The sequence below is a fragment of the Tiliqua scincoides genome, chromosome 1, assembly GCF_035046505.1.
Source record: "Tiliqua scincoides isolate rTilSci1 chromosome 1, rTilSci1.hap2, whole genome shotgun sequence".
Taxonomy (NCBI): Eukaryota; Metazoa; Chordata; class Lepidosauria; order Squamata; family Scincidae; genus Tiliqua; species Tiliqua scincoides.
In genome coordinates this window covers 272,512,159-272,525,338 of record NC_089821.1, presented here as the reverse complement: position 1 = coordinate 272,525,338, position 13,180 = coordinate 272,512,159, and the positions used below count along the sequence as shown (strand labels likewise).

Genomic DNA, 13,180 nt, shown 5'->3' with positions numbered 1-13,180 from the left:
TGGGAGATGCCTTTCAGCTCTTTTACATAGACTTTTTTACAGGCATTGAAAGCAGTGTCATTCATTTTTTTCGTTGTCTTGTAAGCTGCATGAGTTCATACAGTAACTGTGGTTATAATATAATATTTTGTATTTCAGAAAACGGAGAAAAGTGAATTTCTCAATTTTTTCTACAACCATTGTATGCATGTTCTCACTGCTCCACTTCTGGCAAATACATCTGAGGACAAGAGTGACAAAGGTAAGATCAAATACTAGCTTAGCGGTTTTGCCCTGTCCTACCCTTTGTATTCAGAATGTGTGGTGATGTTTTTAAATTTGCAGGAAGGCAAATTGTCCAATAACATGACTTCTGAATTTTCTTCCCTGTGAGTGTTCTTCGCCAGATCTCTAAACATACAATTGTGAGCTACCTTTTTGCAGAAGATTGATGGAAGTCTGTACGTGTGTGTTGCTGGGCAGAATATTGTTGAGAAATTCCTGATGTCAGTAGTCCTTTTTTCACCTTCTGCTAATACTAAAAGTCTCTTAGTGGCTTCATTTCTAAAAGCAGCCTTTTCTAGTCATGAATTTTAAGATGTTGTCATTGGCTCACATTTTGTATTTGAAACTGACCTAGAAATGAAAATTGACCTAGGATCAGAGGTGATATAGGTATTTAGAATACTGAAGGTGTTTTTTAAAAAGCAATTCTCACTCTTATGAAGAGTGTTTTAATCATGTGCTATGTCCTGAAAAAAACTGGTACGTAATATGCAAAGGTGCTTGTGGGGAGTGAATACTTGGGAAGCTTTGGTTCACATATTAAATGTGAAACCTGCATGGGAAGCGACTTGTTGCCTCTTGGTTTTGCTTCTGACCATGAATCCTCAACAGAGTCTGAATCTTGAATTGTTATGAATATTTATATCCTGCTTTCCAACAAAAAAGTTCACAAATAAGGTTATATAGCATAGGTAAATTAAGAGTTTGTTTAGAAACTTCCTAAGATCTAGCACTTTGTTTAATTCTTCTGCTCATAGTGGCATTTGGGTATCCATACTTGATGCTGTGTCTGTATGCACAGGTTTCTTAATGTGAATTCTCTGGCAACTGCAAACGTGTTTTGCACAAACACAAAAGTCTATATAAATTTATAAATGTTATTTGGAGAAACATTGGGGATCTGGTTAACTTTTCTTAAGAAAAGTTATGACTCTTTTGTCTTCATTTAACAATTTTCACTGACTTTAGGCACACGGCTTTCCTGCAAGAATGAACCTATGAATTTCAGGGTAACTAAAGCAGCAACCTGTTTTGAAAATTGTTGTCATTACGGCAGAACAGAATGGAGTTAGGCCCCGATGGAGGAGAAGAAGTTGTAGTATGCTACAAACACCTCCACAGCCTAAGGCCAGCTTCAACATCTGCTCTTGTTTGGTGTAATTTCACTCAGTTTTGGCAGCTAGCCCCATATGGTTTTATGCATGGCTGTCTTGTTACAAACAAACCTTGGGGGAGGGGCATATGGTCCTATGGCTCCTTAATATGTGAGTGGGCATGTTTTAGTAGACTTGGGTTAGAAGCTTCCCAGCCTTGAAATAAGATGTGTATCTTTTGTCTTGAAATGTTTTCTATGTGCCACAGTAATTCAACAGGCAACTTACAGTGTTTAAATCTTTTCACTTTTTGAAAGATGCAGTAATTGGAAGCAACAAGAGTAATACAATTTGCCCAGGTAGGTGTGTGTGTGTGATTTTTTTTTTTAAGTTAAACTGAGATGAAATATATATGGGAGGAACCTTTCCTGAGCATCTTTGGTTGACAACTTCTGCTTGCTCTGAGCCAGAGGAGATAATTTTTCTCACTCAACACCATGGTGCAAAATGTCACTACCTAAAATAAAAGTCCAGTTTTTATATTAAATGAACTTCATGGAGAGCTCTAAGATAAATATACATTGAATTTTTTTAAATTATAAAAAATGTTTTATTATCCTGCTTTCCTGAAAAAAAATTCAAAATAGTTCAGATGGGTAGCAAGTGAAGTAGTTTTCAATCTTTGTGATCATAATTTACAAAGAGAGAGAATCCTGTCCAGTGTTACATGGAACATATTTACATTACAAAATATGTTTCGTAACTGTTCAGCTGTCAGACCTCAGAAAATCATAGGAAGTACAGTGTTGTGGTGCTGAGAATCCCTGTTAGAGATTCTTATCTTTCCCTGGCAGAATTACAGTACCCAACTGAGATGGAATAACTGCTAAACCAGTTTAAATCTGTAGTGTAGACGTACCCTAAGCTGAATATGCAAAGGACCCATGACTTGGTCCTATGGAGAGGCTTTAATAATTTTGGCTACCTTCCTTGTTGTGGCAAATGAACAGGCGCCCTTTGTCAAGGATGGTGACCTAGTGTTGGCGGTGGTCAGTGGAGGCTCCTTGGATGTCTTTGCTGAGTGCAGCCATGCCCTGTGTTTTCCTCTCCATCTCTAGAGTAGCCAAGAGAAGCATGGGCGAGGGGATTGTCTTTGACCATGCTTGGCACTGTTGTCCTGAAAACCTCAATCTAACAGCTAAGCCCCAAGCTTTCCTCTAAGAGAGAGAGAGAGAGAGAGAGTGTGTGTGGCTGGGGGTGGAGAGATGCTTTTAGAGGGGACCATAATTGTGACTTGGTGCACAGCCAGCCAACAATTGGAATGCTACCTGTGACATTGTTCCAGGTGAATTGATGCAGACAGTGACGCTGTAAAGCGGAATCTTATTCTTCAGATGGTGAGGCAACACCCAGTACTGTGGTTAAATTGCAGTGGAAAATATCTTACAACAAAATAGATAGGGAAGGAAGCTAATATATAGCCTAGGGGTTTGCAAACATTTTGGCAGGAGGGCCACATCTCTCTGACATAGTGTCGGGGGCTGGGAAAAAAGAATTAATTTACATTTGAAATTTGAATACATTTACATAAATCAATACATTAGAGACAGAACTTATATAAATGAATGAATTTTTTTGAGCTTATTTATAATACATATGAGATTTATAATACAGGCATGTTGAACCACATGAGAACTACGAACTGTTTACTTACACTGTGCAAGAGGTGTGTGACATACAGACCAAACCAGAATGTGGCAGGATTTAGTATTTATTTATTTAAAGCATTTATATCCCACCTTTCCCATGACAAAGCAAATGCCCCTGTCTGTAGTGGTTCAGATTCATCACCTGTAAGCACTCCTACCAGCAGAATGCCAGCTTCACACAATTGGACTCGTAATCTCATAATGGCTAAATAAACAGAACTTCAATACAAACTGAATTTTTTGTCAACCAAGGCAGAAGAACCAGTGGGCTTGTTTCTTTCCCTAACCATTTTTTTTTAATGTAATGATGTTGATTGAGTTGACTGTACCTGGCAGTTTTGGGCACAGTACAAGGTGATCTTCTGAATGCCCTGAAATATAATGACATGCATGTGTGCCATATCTTGAAACATTCGCAAGGTGGCTGCATTACTCTAAGAACCCAGAAAAGTTTATAGTAAAGAAAAGTGATTATGTAACATGAGCCATCTGTGGGCACAGCCAGTGTGTACCAAGGTTTTATAGGCTTTGATGTAGTCACAGGAGCAACCAAGTGGCAAAGGGACCTTGAGAATTTTCAGAAATAGTCTTGAGGCTTTCAGGAGGGTTATGTCTTCTTTCTTGGGCAGATCCATAGTTTTTCGGATCAGGAATGCAGTGGCAGTAAGCTCAAGGCTCACGTGCTTCTTCCTCAGCTCTGACATGGACCTGTGATGGAGGAAACCTCATTAGTGAAATTGCAGCTGTGTGTATAGCTTGGACCAGAGATCTGTGGTTTAGCTGTGATTTACAAACCATACACGAAAGCAGGGTCTAATCCCACTTTCATATCCTGATTTGTAAATTATAGTTAAGCAGTGGCTCTGTGGTTGAGGTGGGTCTTGATGCTATTATTTCATTAACTAGAATTCTGCAGAGTTTAAGCTTCGTGATCTGCCTGGTTACCCCCTGTTCCTTCTGATCTGTGGCGCCCCCCCTTCAAGTGTCATAGTCGCCATATCCTAGATATACCACTGAAATCAAGGGTTCACTACATTAATTAAAAATTTGTGTTTGTCAGCTACCTTGAATAGTTTTAGAGGTGAGGAAGAAATATGTTAAATATAAACAGGTTCCGGTTTCCAGTTCGTACTTCCTGGCTTAGGAAAAGTGTGACAAGAGGATAATAGTGCAGAAACATTTGCAATTTGTACTCAAGTGGTATTTATTTTGCAGACAACTATCAAACAGCACAGCTGCTTGCCTTAATTTTGGAGCTGCTCACGTTTTGTGTGGAACATCACACATACCACATCAAGAACTATATTATGAACAAGGATTTGCTGAGAAGAGTGTTGGTCTTGATGAATTCAAAACACACTTTTTTGGCACTGTGTAAGTAGTGGGTCTTGTTTTGTATTCAAGATGCTGCATTTTGCATTTGGTAGAAATGCTGAAGTCATTCCCATCCATCCTGAACAAACATTTCCATACTTAACTTTTCTGAGTGCTACCTGAATGCACAGACAGGACCCTGCCCCAAGGGATTCGACAAGTTAAAATCAATAGAAGGAAAAAGAGAGAAATGGAGGCAGGGATAAACTGGGGAAGAACTTGTGATCATTTTCACCTGCTTAGACTTTGTTGCAACTGAATGGGGGACTAGACCTCCTGAGTAAAGTGTCAGAAACCAAGGAAGGTGCTTAATAAGACTTCTAGTAGACAGAGGCTTCTAGTAGACAGTAGGTAGAGTGACTTTTGAACTCCTTGTTCCTTGTCAGGACTAGCAGAAACAAAATATTAAAAGTAGTCCAGTTAAAAGTGTCTGGGTTTGGAGGCCATGGTCCAATAAAATATCCTTTACCTGACATTTTGCCCCCATTTGCGGAGGGCATTTTCAAAAGTTCTATGATCCAGAGATCACCACCTTTCCATTCCCCCTCCCTGGAAGAAACCAGAGCTTTAAGTTCTACTGATTGCAAAGTTGTACTGTTGAGGTGATGCGATATAGTATGGGGCAGTAGAGGGCTGTATATGGACCAACACTTCATATGTGAAAGTATTTACACACTGCTTGCATACATAGGATTGTTGTTGAGCCTTTCTTCACTATTACACTTGTCACCTCCACTGGCAATTGGTTTGGGGGTGGACAGGGGCAAATTGGGTTGGGGGGGTCAGTGGTGGGTTCCTAGTCTCATACTTTATTTATTGGGGCCACAACATGAAAAAGGTTGAAAACCACTGCCATAGGCAACCTGAAACTGAAGTCTATGTGAAAGGTGTTGGTGGGGCTTTTTTCTTAACTTTTTTTGCTGTTCCTCAACTGGCAGTGCTTGAATTACCAACAAATTCCTCCATGATCTTCCTGGCACATTTTAAAGGGGGGAGAGGTGACTGGCAGGAGCCACCAACCAAGAAAGTTGTACGTGCTGCTGCCCACAGAGTGGCAACAAAAAAAAGATTTATGAGACAGAGCCTCACTGGGAATGTTGTTGGCCTTTCTCAAGTATGGTTGGAGCCTCTGCTGCTGACAGAGGAGTGGTGAAATAAAAAAAAATTGCATTGTCGACTGTGTTCAGTCAGGAGGTCAACATAAAATTTTACAGGCACATAAAATTTTATGTGTTGATTGAGCTTCCCCTTGCTCCTTTCTTTGTCCTCCGTGTTTTTTTCCTCTTTGAGGAATGAACCAGCTTAAGGTTCCTTTGGACAGTGGCTTCCCTAAGGCAGTTTGAAATTGATGCCGTTGCAGAAGCAAGGCCTGGGAGACAGGTGCTTTTGTGTATTCTGCATCATCTTACTCTGGTTTCTCCAAGAACAATAGGTCCTAGCCAGACCATCTGCTTGATTTGATATCCATCAACTGTTTAGGCATGTGAGCCCGAGTCAGAGGAGAATAAGTGGTCCTCAAACATTCAGTAGGACAGGGACAATGACAACAACACAATCAAATCTAGGTTTCTTGGAGTCAAACCCAAAGATGGTTCTGTGTGTTCTAGTTTGACTGACTCAGGAAAAGCATCTCTGTGTGGTCAAGTTCTTGCTCGCCACTCTGGGGTTCAACTAGGTATGATGCACTCTTCAGGCTTACACTAGAGTAGGTCCAGTTAGGCATCAGTGAGATTTAGATGTGTTAGAGCAGTACATAAGAACATAAGAACAGCCCCACTGGATCAGGCCATAGGCCCATCTAGTCCAGCTTCCTGTATCTCACAGCGGCCCACCAAATGCCCCAGGGAGCACACCAGATAACAAGAGACCTCATCCTGGTGCCCTCCCTTGCATCTGGCATTCTGACATAACCCATTTCTAAAATCAGGAAGTTGCGCATACACATCATGGCTTGTACCCCATAATGGATTTTTCTTCCAGAAACTTGTCCAATCCCCTTTTAAAGGCGTCTAGGCTAGACGCCAGCACCACATCCTGTGGCAAGGAGTTCCACAGACCGACCACACGCTGAGTAAAGAAATATTTTCTTTTGTCTGTCCTAACCCGCCCAACACTCAATTTTAGTGGATGTCCCCTGGTTCTGGTGTTATGTGAGAGTGTAAAGAGCATCTCCCTATCCACTCTGTCCATCCCCTGCATAATTTTGTATGTTTCAATCATGTCCCCCCTCAGGCGTCTCTTTTCTAGGCTGAAGAGGCCCAAACACTGCAGCCTTTCCTCATAAGGAAGGTGCCCCAGCCTCGTAATCATCTTAGTCGCTCTCTTTTGCACCTTTTCCATTTCCACTATGTCTTTTTTGAGATGCGGCGACCAGAACTGGACACAATACTCCAGGTGTGGCCTTACCATAGATTTGTACAACGGCATTATAATACTAGCCGTTTTGTTCTCAATACCCTTCCTAATGATCCCAAGCATAGAATTGGCCTTCTTCACTGCCGCCGCACATTGGGTCGACACTTTCATCGACCTGTCCACCACCACCCCAAGATCTCTCTCCTGTCACAGACAGCTCAGAACCCATCAGCCTATATCTAAAGTTTTGATTTTTTGCCCCAATGTGCATGACTTTACACTTACTGACATTGAAGCGCATCTGCCATTTTGCTGCCCATTCTGCCAGTCTGGAGAGATCCTTCTGGAGCTCCTCACAATCACTTCTGGTCTTCACCACTCGGAAAAGTTTGGTGTCGTCTGCAAACTTAGCCACTTCACTGCTCAACCCTGTCTCCAGGTCATTTATGAAGAGGTTGAAAAGCACCGGTCCCAGGACCGAAACCCACCGGTCCCAGTGATGGCGAATCTATAACACGCATGACAAAGATGACACACATTTTGGGTGACACGCCTGCATTCACCAACACCTGATGACAACTAAGTTTGTTTTACTCATATTTCATTTTTTAACTACTAGATGTAGTTTCTTTATGTAATACATAACACCACACATGATTGGACTGTATTTTTTCAAATAATGAATGAATAATCGTTTCTCCCTTGTTTCGGGGGTGGAGTAGGAGGTTTGACACATCAGCAGAGTCAAATGTTTTCCTAATTTTTGACACACTGAGCCCCAAAGGTTCGCCATCACTGTGTTAAAGGATTCTTTTGCTTTTGTCGGTAATTGATTTTTGCTGTTGTCATTAAACTAGTTTGCATCCAAATACTGTTGATAAAACCTGTTTCAAAGTGTTAAATATGGTCTTTGAAAACTACCAAGGACACTTTTTAAAATGTTCCTTAATGTTGTAGGTGCTCTTCGTTTCATGAGGAGGATAATTGGCTTAAAAGATGAATTTTATAACCGTTATATCACCAAAGGCAACCTTTTTGAGCCAGTCATAAATGCTCTTTTGGATAATGGAACTAGGTACAATCTGCTTAATTCAGCGGTCATTGAACTTTTTGAGTTCATCAGAGTGGTAAGTTGTGTGTTTTGTTTTTCAGTTTCACCTTCTGAAAGGAGCACAGCTTCTTAGGAGTATGTGCAATCTTAAGTATTATGACTAAATAGTATGTATTATTATGTATTATGTAATATTATTATGTAAATATTATGTAAATATGTATTGTTGTATTATGACTAAGTATTATGACTAACAAGGTCAGAGATTATATGATTGGTGACCCATCTGGTTGGGGAATAGTTATGGATTTGTTTGAGCTTACATTGCTCGAGGATGTGGACAGATTACTTAGAGCAGCAGGCGCCAAACCCCTGCCTTCAGGTTGGCTTTGCACCTGCAAAACCTCATCTCTGTTGTGAGCAGTGCTTACTGTCCCACTGCACTGCATCTTGCCAGCTGATCTCTGCAGAAAGTTGTACCAGGCAGCTGCTTCCACTGCCCATTACCCTGGCAGGCTCTATGCCCGGATTTCTAGGCAGACTCAGCTGCCAGCATGACTTTCTGCAGAGGTCGGCTGGCAAGTTCCAGCACAGCGAAACAGAAAGCGCAGCTCACAGTGGGAATGGGTTTTTCCTAGCACAGCGGTCCTGCTGTTTGGAGTCAGCTGACATAAGAGCTCTGAGACCTGCCACCTGTTTGTTGAACCCTTCTGCCCATCCTTGCTTAATGTAATCTTCCAGAGTTACATTGGCTATGGATGTCTGAGGTAGTGAGTGTCTCCTTTAGGGATGGTGTAGTTCTGTTGAAAGAGGCCATGCTTTGACCTCTCTTGAAAAAAATTCTCCATGGATCAGGGAGATTTGGACAGCTATTGCACCCTCTCAAATTTGTGATTACAGGGCCGTGTTCTGGAATAGGTGGTGGAACTCAACTCTGGGTGAAACTAAGCAGAGACCACGCAATCCTTTTTTTAATAAACTGGAAGTGACTTTTTTCATTCTAAGGCTCAGTCTGAGCCTGGTGGAGGCCTCAGACAGATGTGTGCAGTCTCTGCTGGGCTCAGACGACCCTCTGGAGGGGCGTGGGGGGGTGCATGGACCCGATCTGCGAATATGGCCCCCCCCCCCGTATTTGGATCCCTTCCAGTGTGGTATCAGGCCTGACTATGGAACTGAAACTGCCTTGGTTGCCCTAGAGCATCTGATCTCAGGGTGTGCTTTTCAGAGCTCTGAGGCTCCCCAAGACCACTGTTAGGAACATAAAAGGCTACAGGGACCAAAACGTTGGAGAACTGCTATGTTGGAGAATGACCTTCACTAGGAGAGTGACAAGGGAGAATTTCCATCCTTATGCTGCGCATGGAAGGATTGTTCATTAACTTAACCACATTAAGGAGCTCCTGTCAATTGCTATGATTTTCTCCAACTTGGTAACATAAAACTTCATTTTGTGTTATTGCAGGAAGATATCAAGTCACTTACTGCACATATAGTTGAAAACTTTTATAAGGCACTTGAATCTATAGAATATGTTCAGACGTTCAAAGGATTGAAGACAAAGTATGAGCAAGAAAAAGACAGACAAAGCCAGAAACTGAACAGGTATGCATCCTGAAACAAAGTTTGAAATGTCAACCTACAAGCATTGTTGGGTGGTCTTTCTAGCAGACTTTCTGAAGTATTACTCCCTTGTGGTTCATATTGTGACATACACCTTTTGTCCTTGCAATAATGCACTTATTTTTATGGGTTGTATCCAAGTTATTCTTTCACTCACATAAGAGGACTTGTTCCCAGAAATCAGAATGGAATTCTGCCTTGATTTGATTATTTGTGCAGCATGTTTTGCAATACACAACAAGTTGTCTCACTTCAGATTGTTAGTATGTCATTGTTGTATGTCTTTGTTGTAACATTTCTTCCACTTGCACAACTGCATCCAGAACAGCACAAAATGCCACTTGATTTATTTTGCCCTTTTTTCCAAGGAGCTCCGGGTAATGTGCACAGTCTGCCTCTTTCTGTATTGACAACCCTTGTGAGGTCAGGAAGTATGTGACAGGTCCAAGGTCAGTCAGTAAACTTCATGGCTTAGTGGTGCTTTGAACCTGGTCTCCCCACTCTAATAGCAACACAACTACTCCCAGTAAACAGTGAATACAGTTCCCTCTGGTAGTTCTGTTTGTGCTCAGCTCTCTCCAGCTTACATCTCAGTCTCAGATAGACTTGAGAATCTTAGAATGTCATTTTGAATTTTAAACAGAGACAGAAGTAGGCTTGCATCACAATTACTAAGAAGAAAGTTAGATTCGTGTTCCGGGGGATAAGACTCCCAGTTGATCTCCTCCAGAGGTTCTCTGTTTTTTGTTGTAGGAGCTAGGTGTGTTAAAACCAGCAAGCACACTGGCAAAGAGGGCACTTGTGTATATACGTAGTATTCGTCTCACTCTATACCTATGTAGGAAGACAATGGAATTTCACTATATTCGTACTTTCCGTCTGTCACCCTTGCGCTAGCACCCCAAGGACTGTATAATTGGCTCTTGTCCAGGTGACAGGGTCCTCCTGGAGGTGACTGTTGAATTGTCCATGTGTGCTTTTGATTTTTCTCTTTATTGAATGCAACGTTTTCAACGTGAACGGTGTTTAGGAATCATATTTTATCCATCTGCACTGCATCCCTGTCATACTATTGTCACTTTCACTTTATCTGGTATTTGAATCTTGACCAGCAGAGTCTAGCTTAGCAATGTAATTATAATTGCTGTATTGTGTGGGTACTCTGGAAATAACTTGGCACCGTACATAAAGACATGGGTCCTACTCCTAGGCTTACAATCTAAAAGTCCAGACACAGCAGGGAAGAGGAGTGTATGGGATAAGGTAGGGGGCAAGACAATGTCGGAATGAACAGTTTAGATCCCATTGGAGCCAGGCCTATCTTCCAGTAAGGTACATGTTTAAACATACTTGCTGTGGTAACTCCAGATTGCCTTTACAGAAAACCCCTGATTTAATAGACGTCTATTCAAGGCTTCAGAAATAACAGTTTCCAAGATCCCAGAAGTATGTTCAGTCCTATCTTACATAAGTCCATCAGCAATAACAGAGCAGCTCCACAAGTTAGTTAGGGGTTGGAGTGCTGGGGGAAGTCCTACCTATCTTCCAGGGCTGGTGCTGGCCATTTTGTCCTTTTGCTCTTGATAAGGGCACTCTAGGAATGGAAATACTTCTCTGTCCTTAGAGCATGGTCCTTGAGGGTAAAATGAAGGTGGCAGGGCCAGGCCTGGAAGTAGGCAAGCCCGTCCCCCAGCTAGAGCAACTCTGGTGGGGAGCAGAGCAGCAATGCCAAAGGAGATTTCAAAGGTAGGGGTTTAATGGAACAGGGCAGGGAAAGGGTATTTGGATTGAATGGATTTGTGGCATTAATGGACATACCTTTCTCCCTATTAATCCATTAAATTGAGGGCTCACTGTACTACTGTATAGAAATGCCTTGCTACACCTTCCATGGGCTTCTGGCTCACATACCCTGTGTGCTACCCTGACCTCCATAGCAGAGGACCAGGATACCAAAGTGCGAAGTGAATGAGTACTCTCTGGATTGCTTTCTGCTAACCTCTGTACTGTATTAACCAATTATAAGTCTAGTTTTGGCATCCTGTGTTGCAACTGTAGTGTCCAATTTCAAATCGTTATGGTCTGTTTGCAGTGTCCCATCTATACTGCGTAGCAACAGATTCCGCAGAGATGCTAGAGCCTTAGAAGATGATGAGGAAATGTGGTTCAATGAAGATGAAGAGGAGGAAGGTGAAGCTGTTGTGCCCCCTGTAGAGAAATCCAAGGCAGAGGATGATTTTCCAGATAGTTATGAAAAGTTCATGGAGACTAAAAAAGGTATTCATTGATACTGGCTAAATCAGAGCTTTTTTGGAGCAAATGAGCACTCTACATCTATAGTTGCATCAAGAATTTTAATTCCCAGAATTATGAAACTTTTCTTGTAGATTTGGTAACCAGGGAGAAACATTCAGCTAAACTAAAAATCAGATCTGAGGTGGAGGGCTCTTAGGTAAACAACCCGGCCTTTATCACAGTCCTTCTCTCTTACTGTACCCACCCAATCACAGCGTTCATCTTTCTGTAACCAAAAAAAAGAAAAGGTAACTTGTCACATGCAACCACAGCAAGCCTCCCAAATTCAATATAAGCAAGATGTCTGTGATTGGGAAGACACTCTTCTCATACTACCACAGTTGCTTAGGTAGCAGCCTAATGGAGCTTACCATTTCACAGGACAGCCTGATATCTTCATTGTCGATCTCCCCAGGACTTTGCATAGGGCAGCTGCTTCCGCTATCTGTCACCCCAGCAGGCTCGGCACCCAGATATCTGGGCAGACACACCTGCCGAGCACGAAGTTCTGGAGAAATTGGCAACAAAGATATCGGCTGCCCACTACAACAGTAAGCTCCATTCACACTGAGGTTTTTTGATGGCAGCGGTTCTGTCATAAGTAGTTCCTGCATCAAGGTGATGGCAGCTTATATGAGCTGTATCTCTACAGTGGCATCTGAGCTCCAGAGATGTTTAGGCGGAATCTGCCAGCTAGAGTACACTTGACCCACTAAGAAGTCCTGATCTTCATTTATACTGGACATAATATGCTTTGTATGGGGGCTTTCCATGCTGTATGAAGAATTCTCTTCATGTTTACATTTCCCCCTCCTTGCCCATTCAACAGCCTGCTGGTTAAAAAAAGTGAAGAACATCTGTGTTATGGTTTTTAGAGATTATTTCTCTTCTTGACTGCTAAAAAGATTTTGACTTTTTTCGATAGCAAAAGAGAGTGAAGACAAAGAGAATCTCCCCAAAAGGACTTCAGCAGGCGGCTTCAAATTCACTTTTTCCCACTCTGCCAGTGCAACTAATGGAGCAAATAGTACAAACAGTAAATCTGTAGCAGCTCAGACATCGCCAGCAAGTTCAAATGGTTCCTCTTCCAAGAATGCCAGTTTGACTGCAGCAGTCACAGCCACAAAGGTAAGCAAGCTGGTGCTTGTACAGCAGGCACAGTGTGTGGATTGGTAATCGAAAAACAGTATGGATTTCATGGTAGGAAAATTCCTCCCAACATCCATGTCAGTTTGGCTTAAGATCCAGTGGGAGAGTGGTGCTTCTACTTTCCACTGGCTTAACCTTGCAGGAATTTCATACATATGACAACTTTGCTGGGTGGGTTTTGCTGAAGTATTTAATTTCTGACAGTGGAACGTATGAGCTTGTGGTTATTTAGTGTCTGGTGGTACTTTTAATGTGGAGTTGTATTGCAA

The 13,180-nt window shown here is 42.0% G+C and overlaps 1 protein-coding gene across 2 annotated transcripts in view; it reads left to right on the top strand.

Moving 5' to 3' along the window:
* The window catches only part of PPP4R3B (protein phosphatase 4 regulatory subunit 3B), a 40,490-nt gene that overhangs the window by 24,571 nt on the left and 2,739 nt on the right, over nucleotides 1-13,180 (top strand). For both annotated transcript variants that reach the window (XM_066626152.1, XM_066626144.1), the window contains exons 9-15: nucleotides 139-241; nucleotides 1,676-1,717; nucleotides 4,283-4,441; nucleotides 7,754-7,923; nucleotides 9,310-9,449; nucleotides 11,560-11,744; nucleotides 12,688-12,890. In XM_066626152.1, the coding sequence (XP_066482249.1) occupies nucleotides 139-241; nucleotides 1,676-1,717; nucleotides 4,283-4,441; nucleotides 7,754-7,923; nucleotides 9,310-9,449; nucleotides 11,560-11,744; nucleotides 12,688-12,890 (1,002 nt within the window). The remainder of the gene's footprint in view (nucleotides 1-138; nucleotides 242-1,675; nucleotides 1,718-4,282; nucleotides 4,442-7,753; nucleotides 7,924-9,309; nucleotides 9,450-11,559; nucleotides 11,745-12,687; nucleotides 12,891-13,180) is intronic.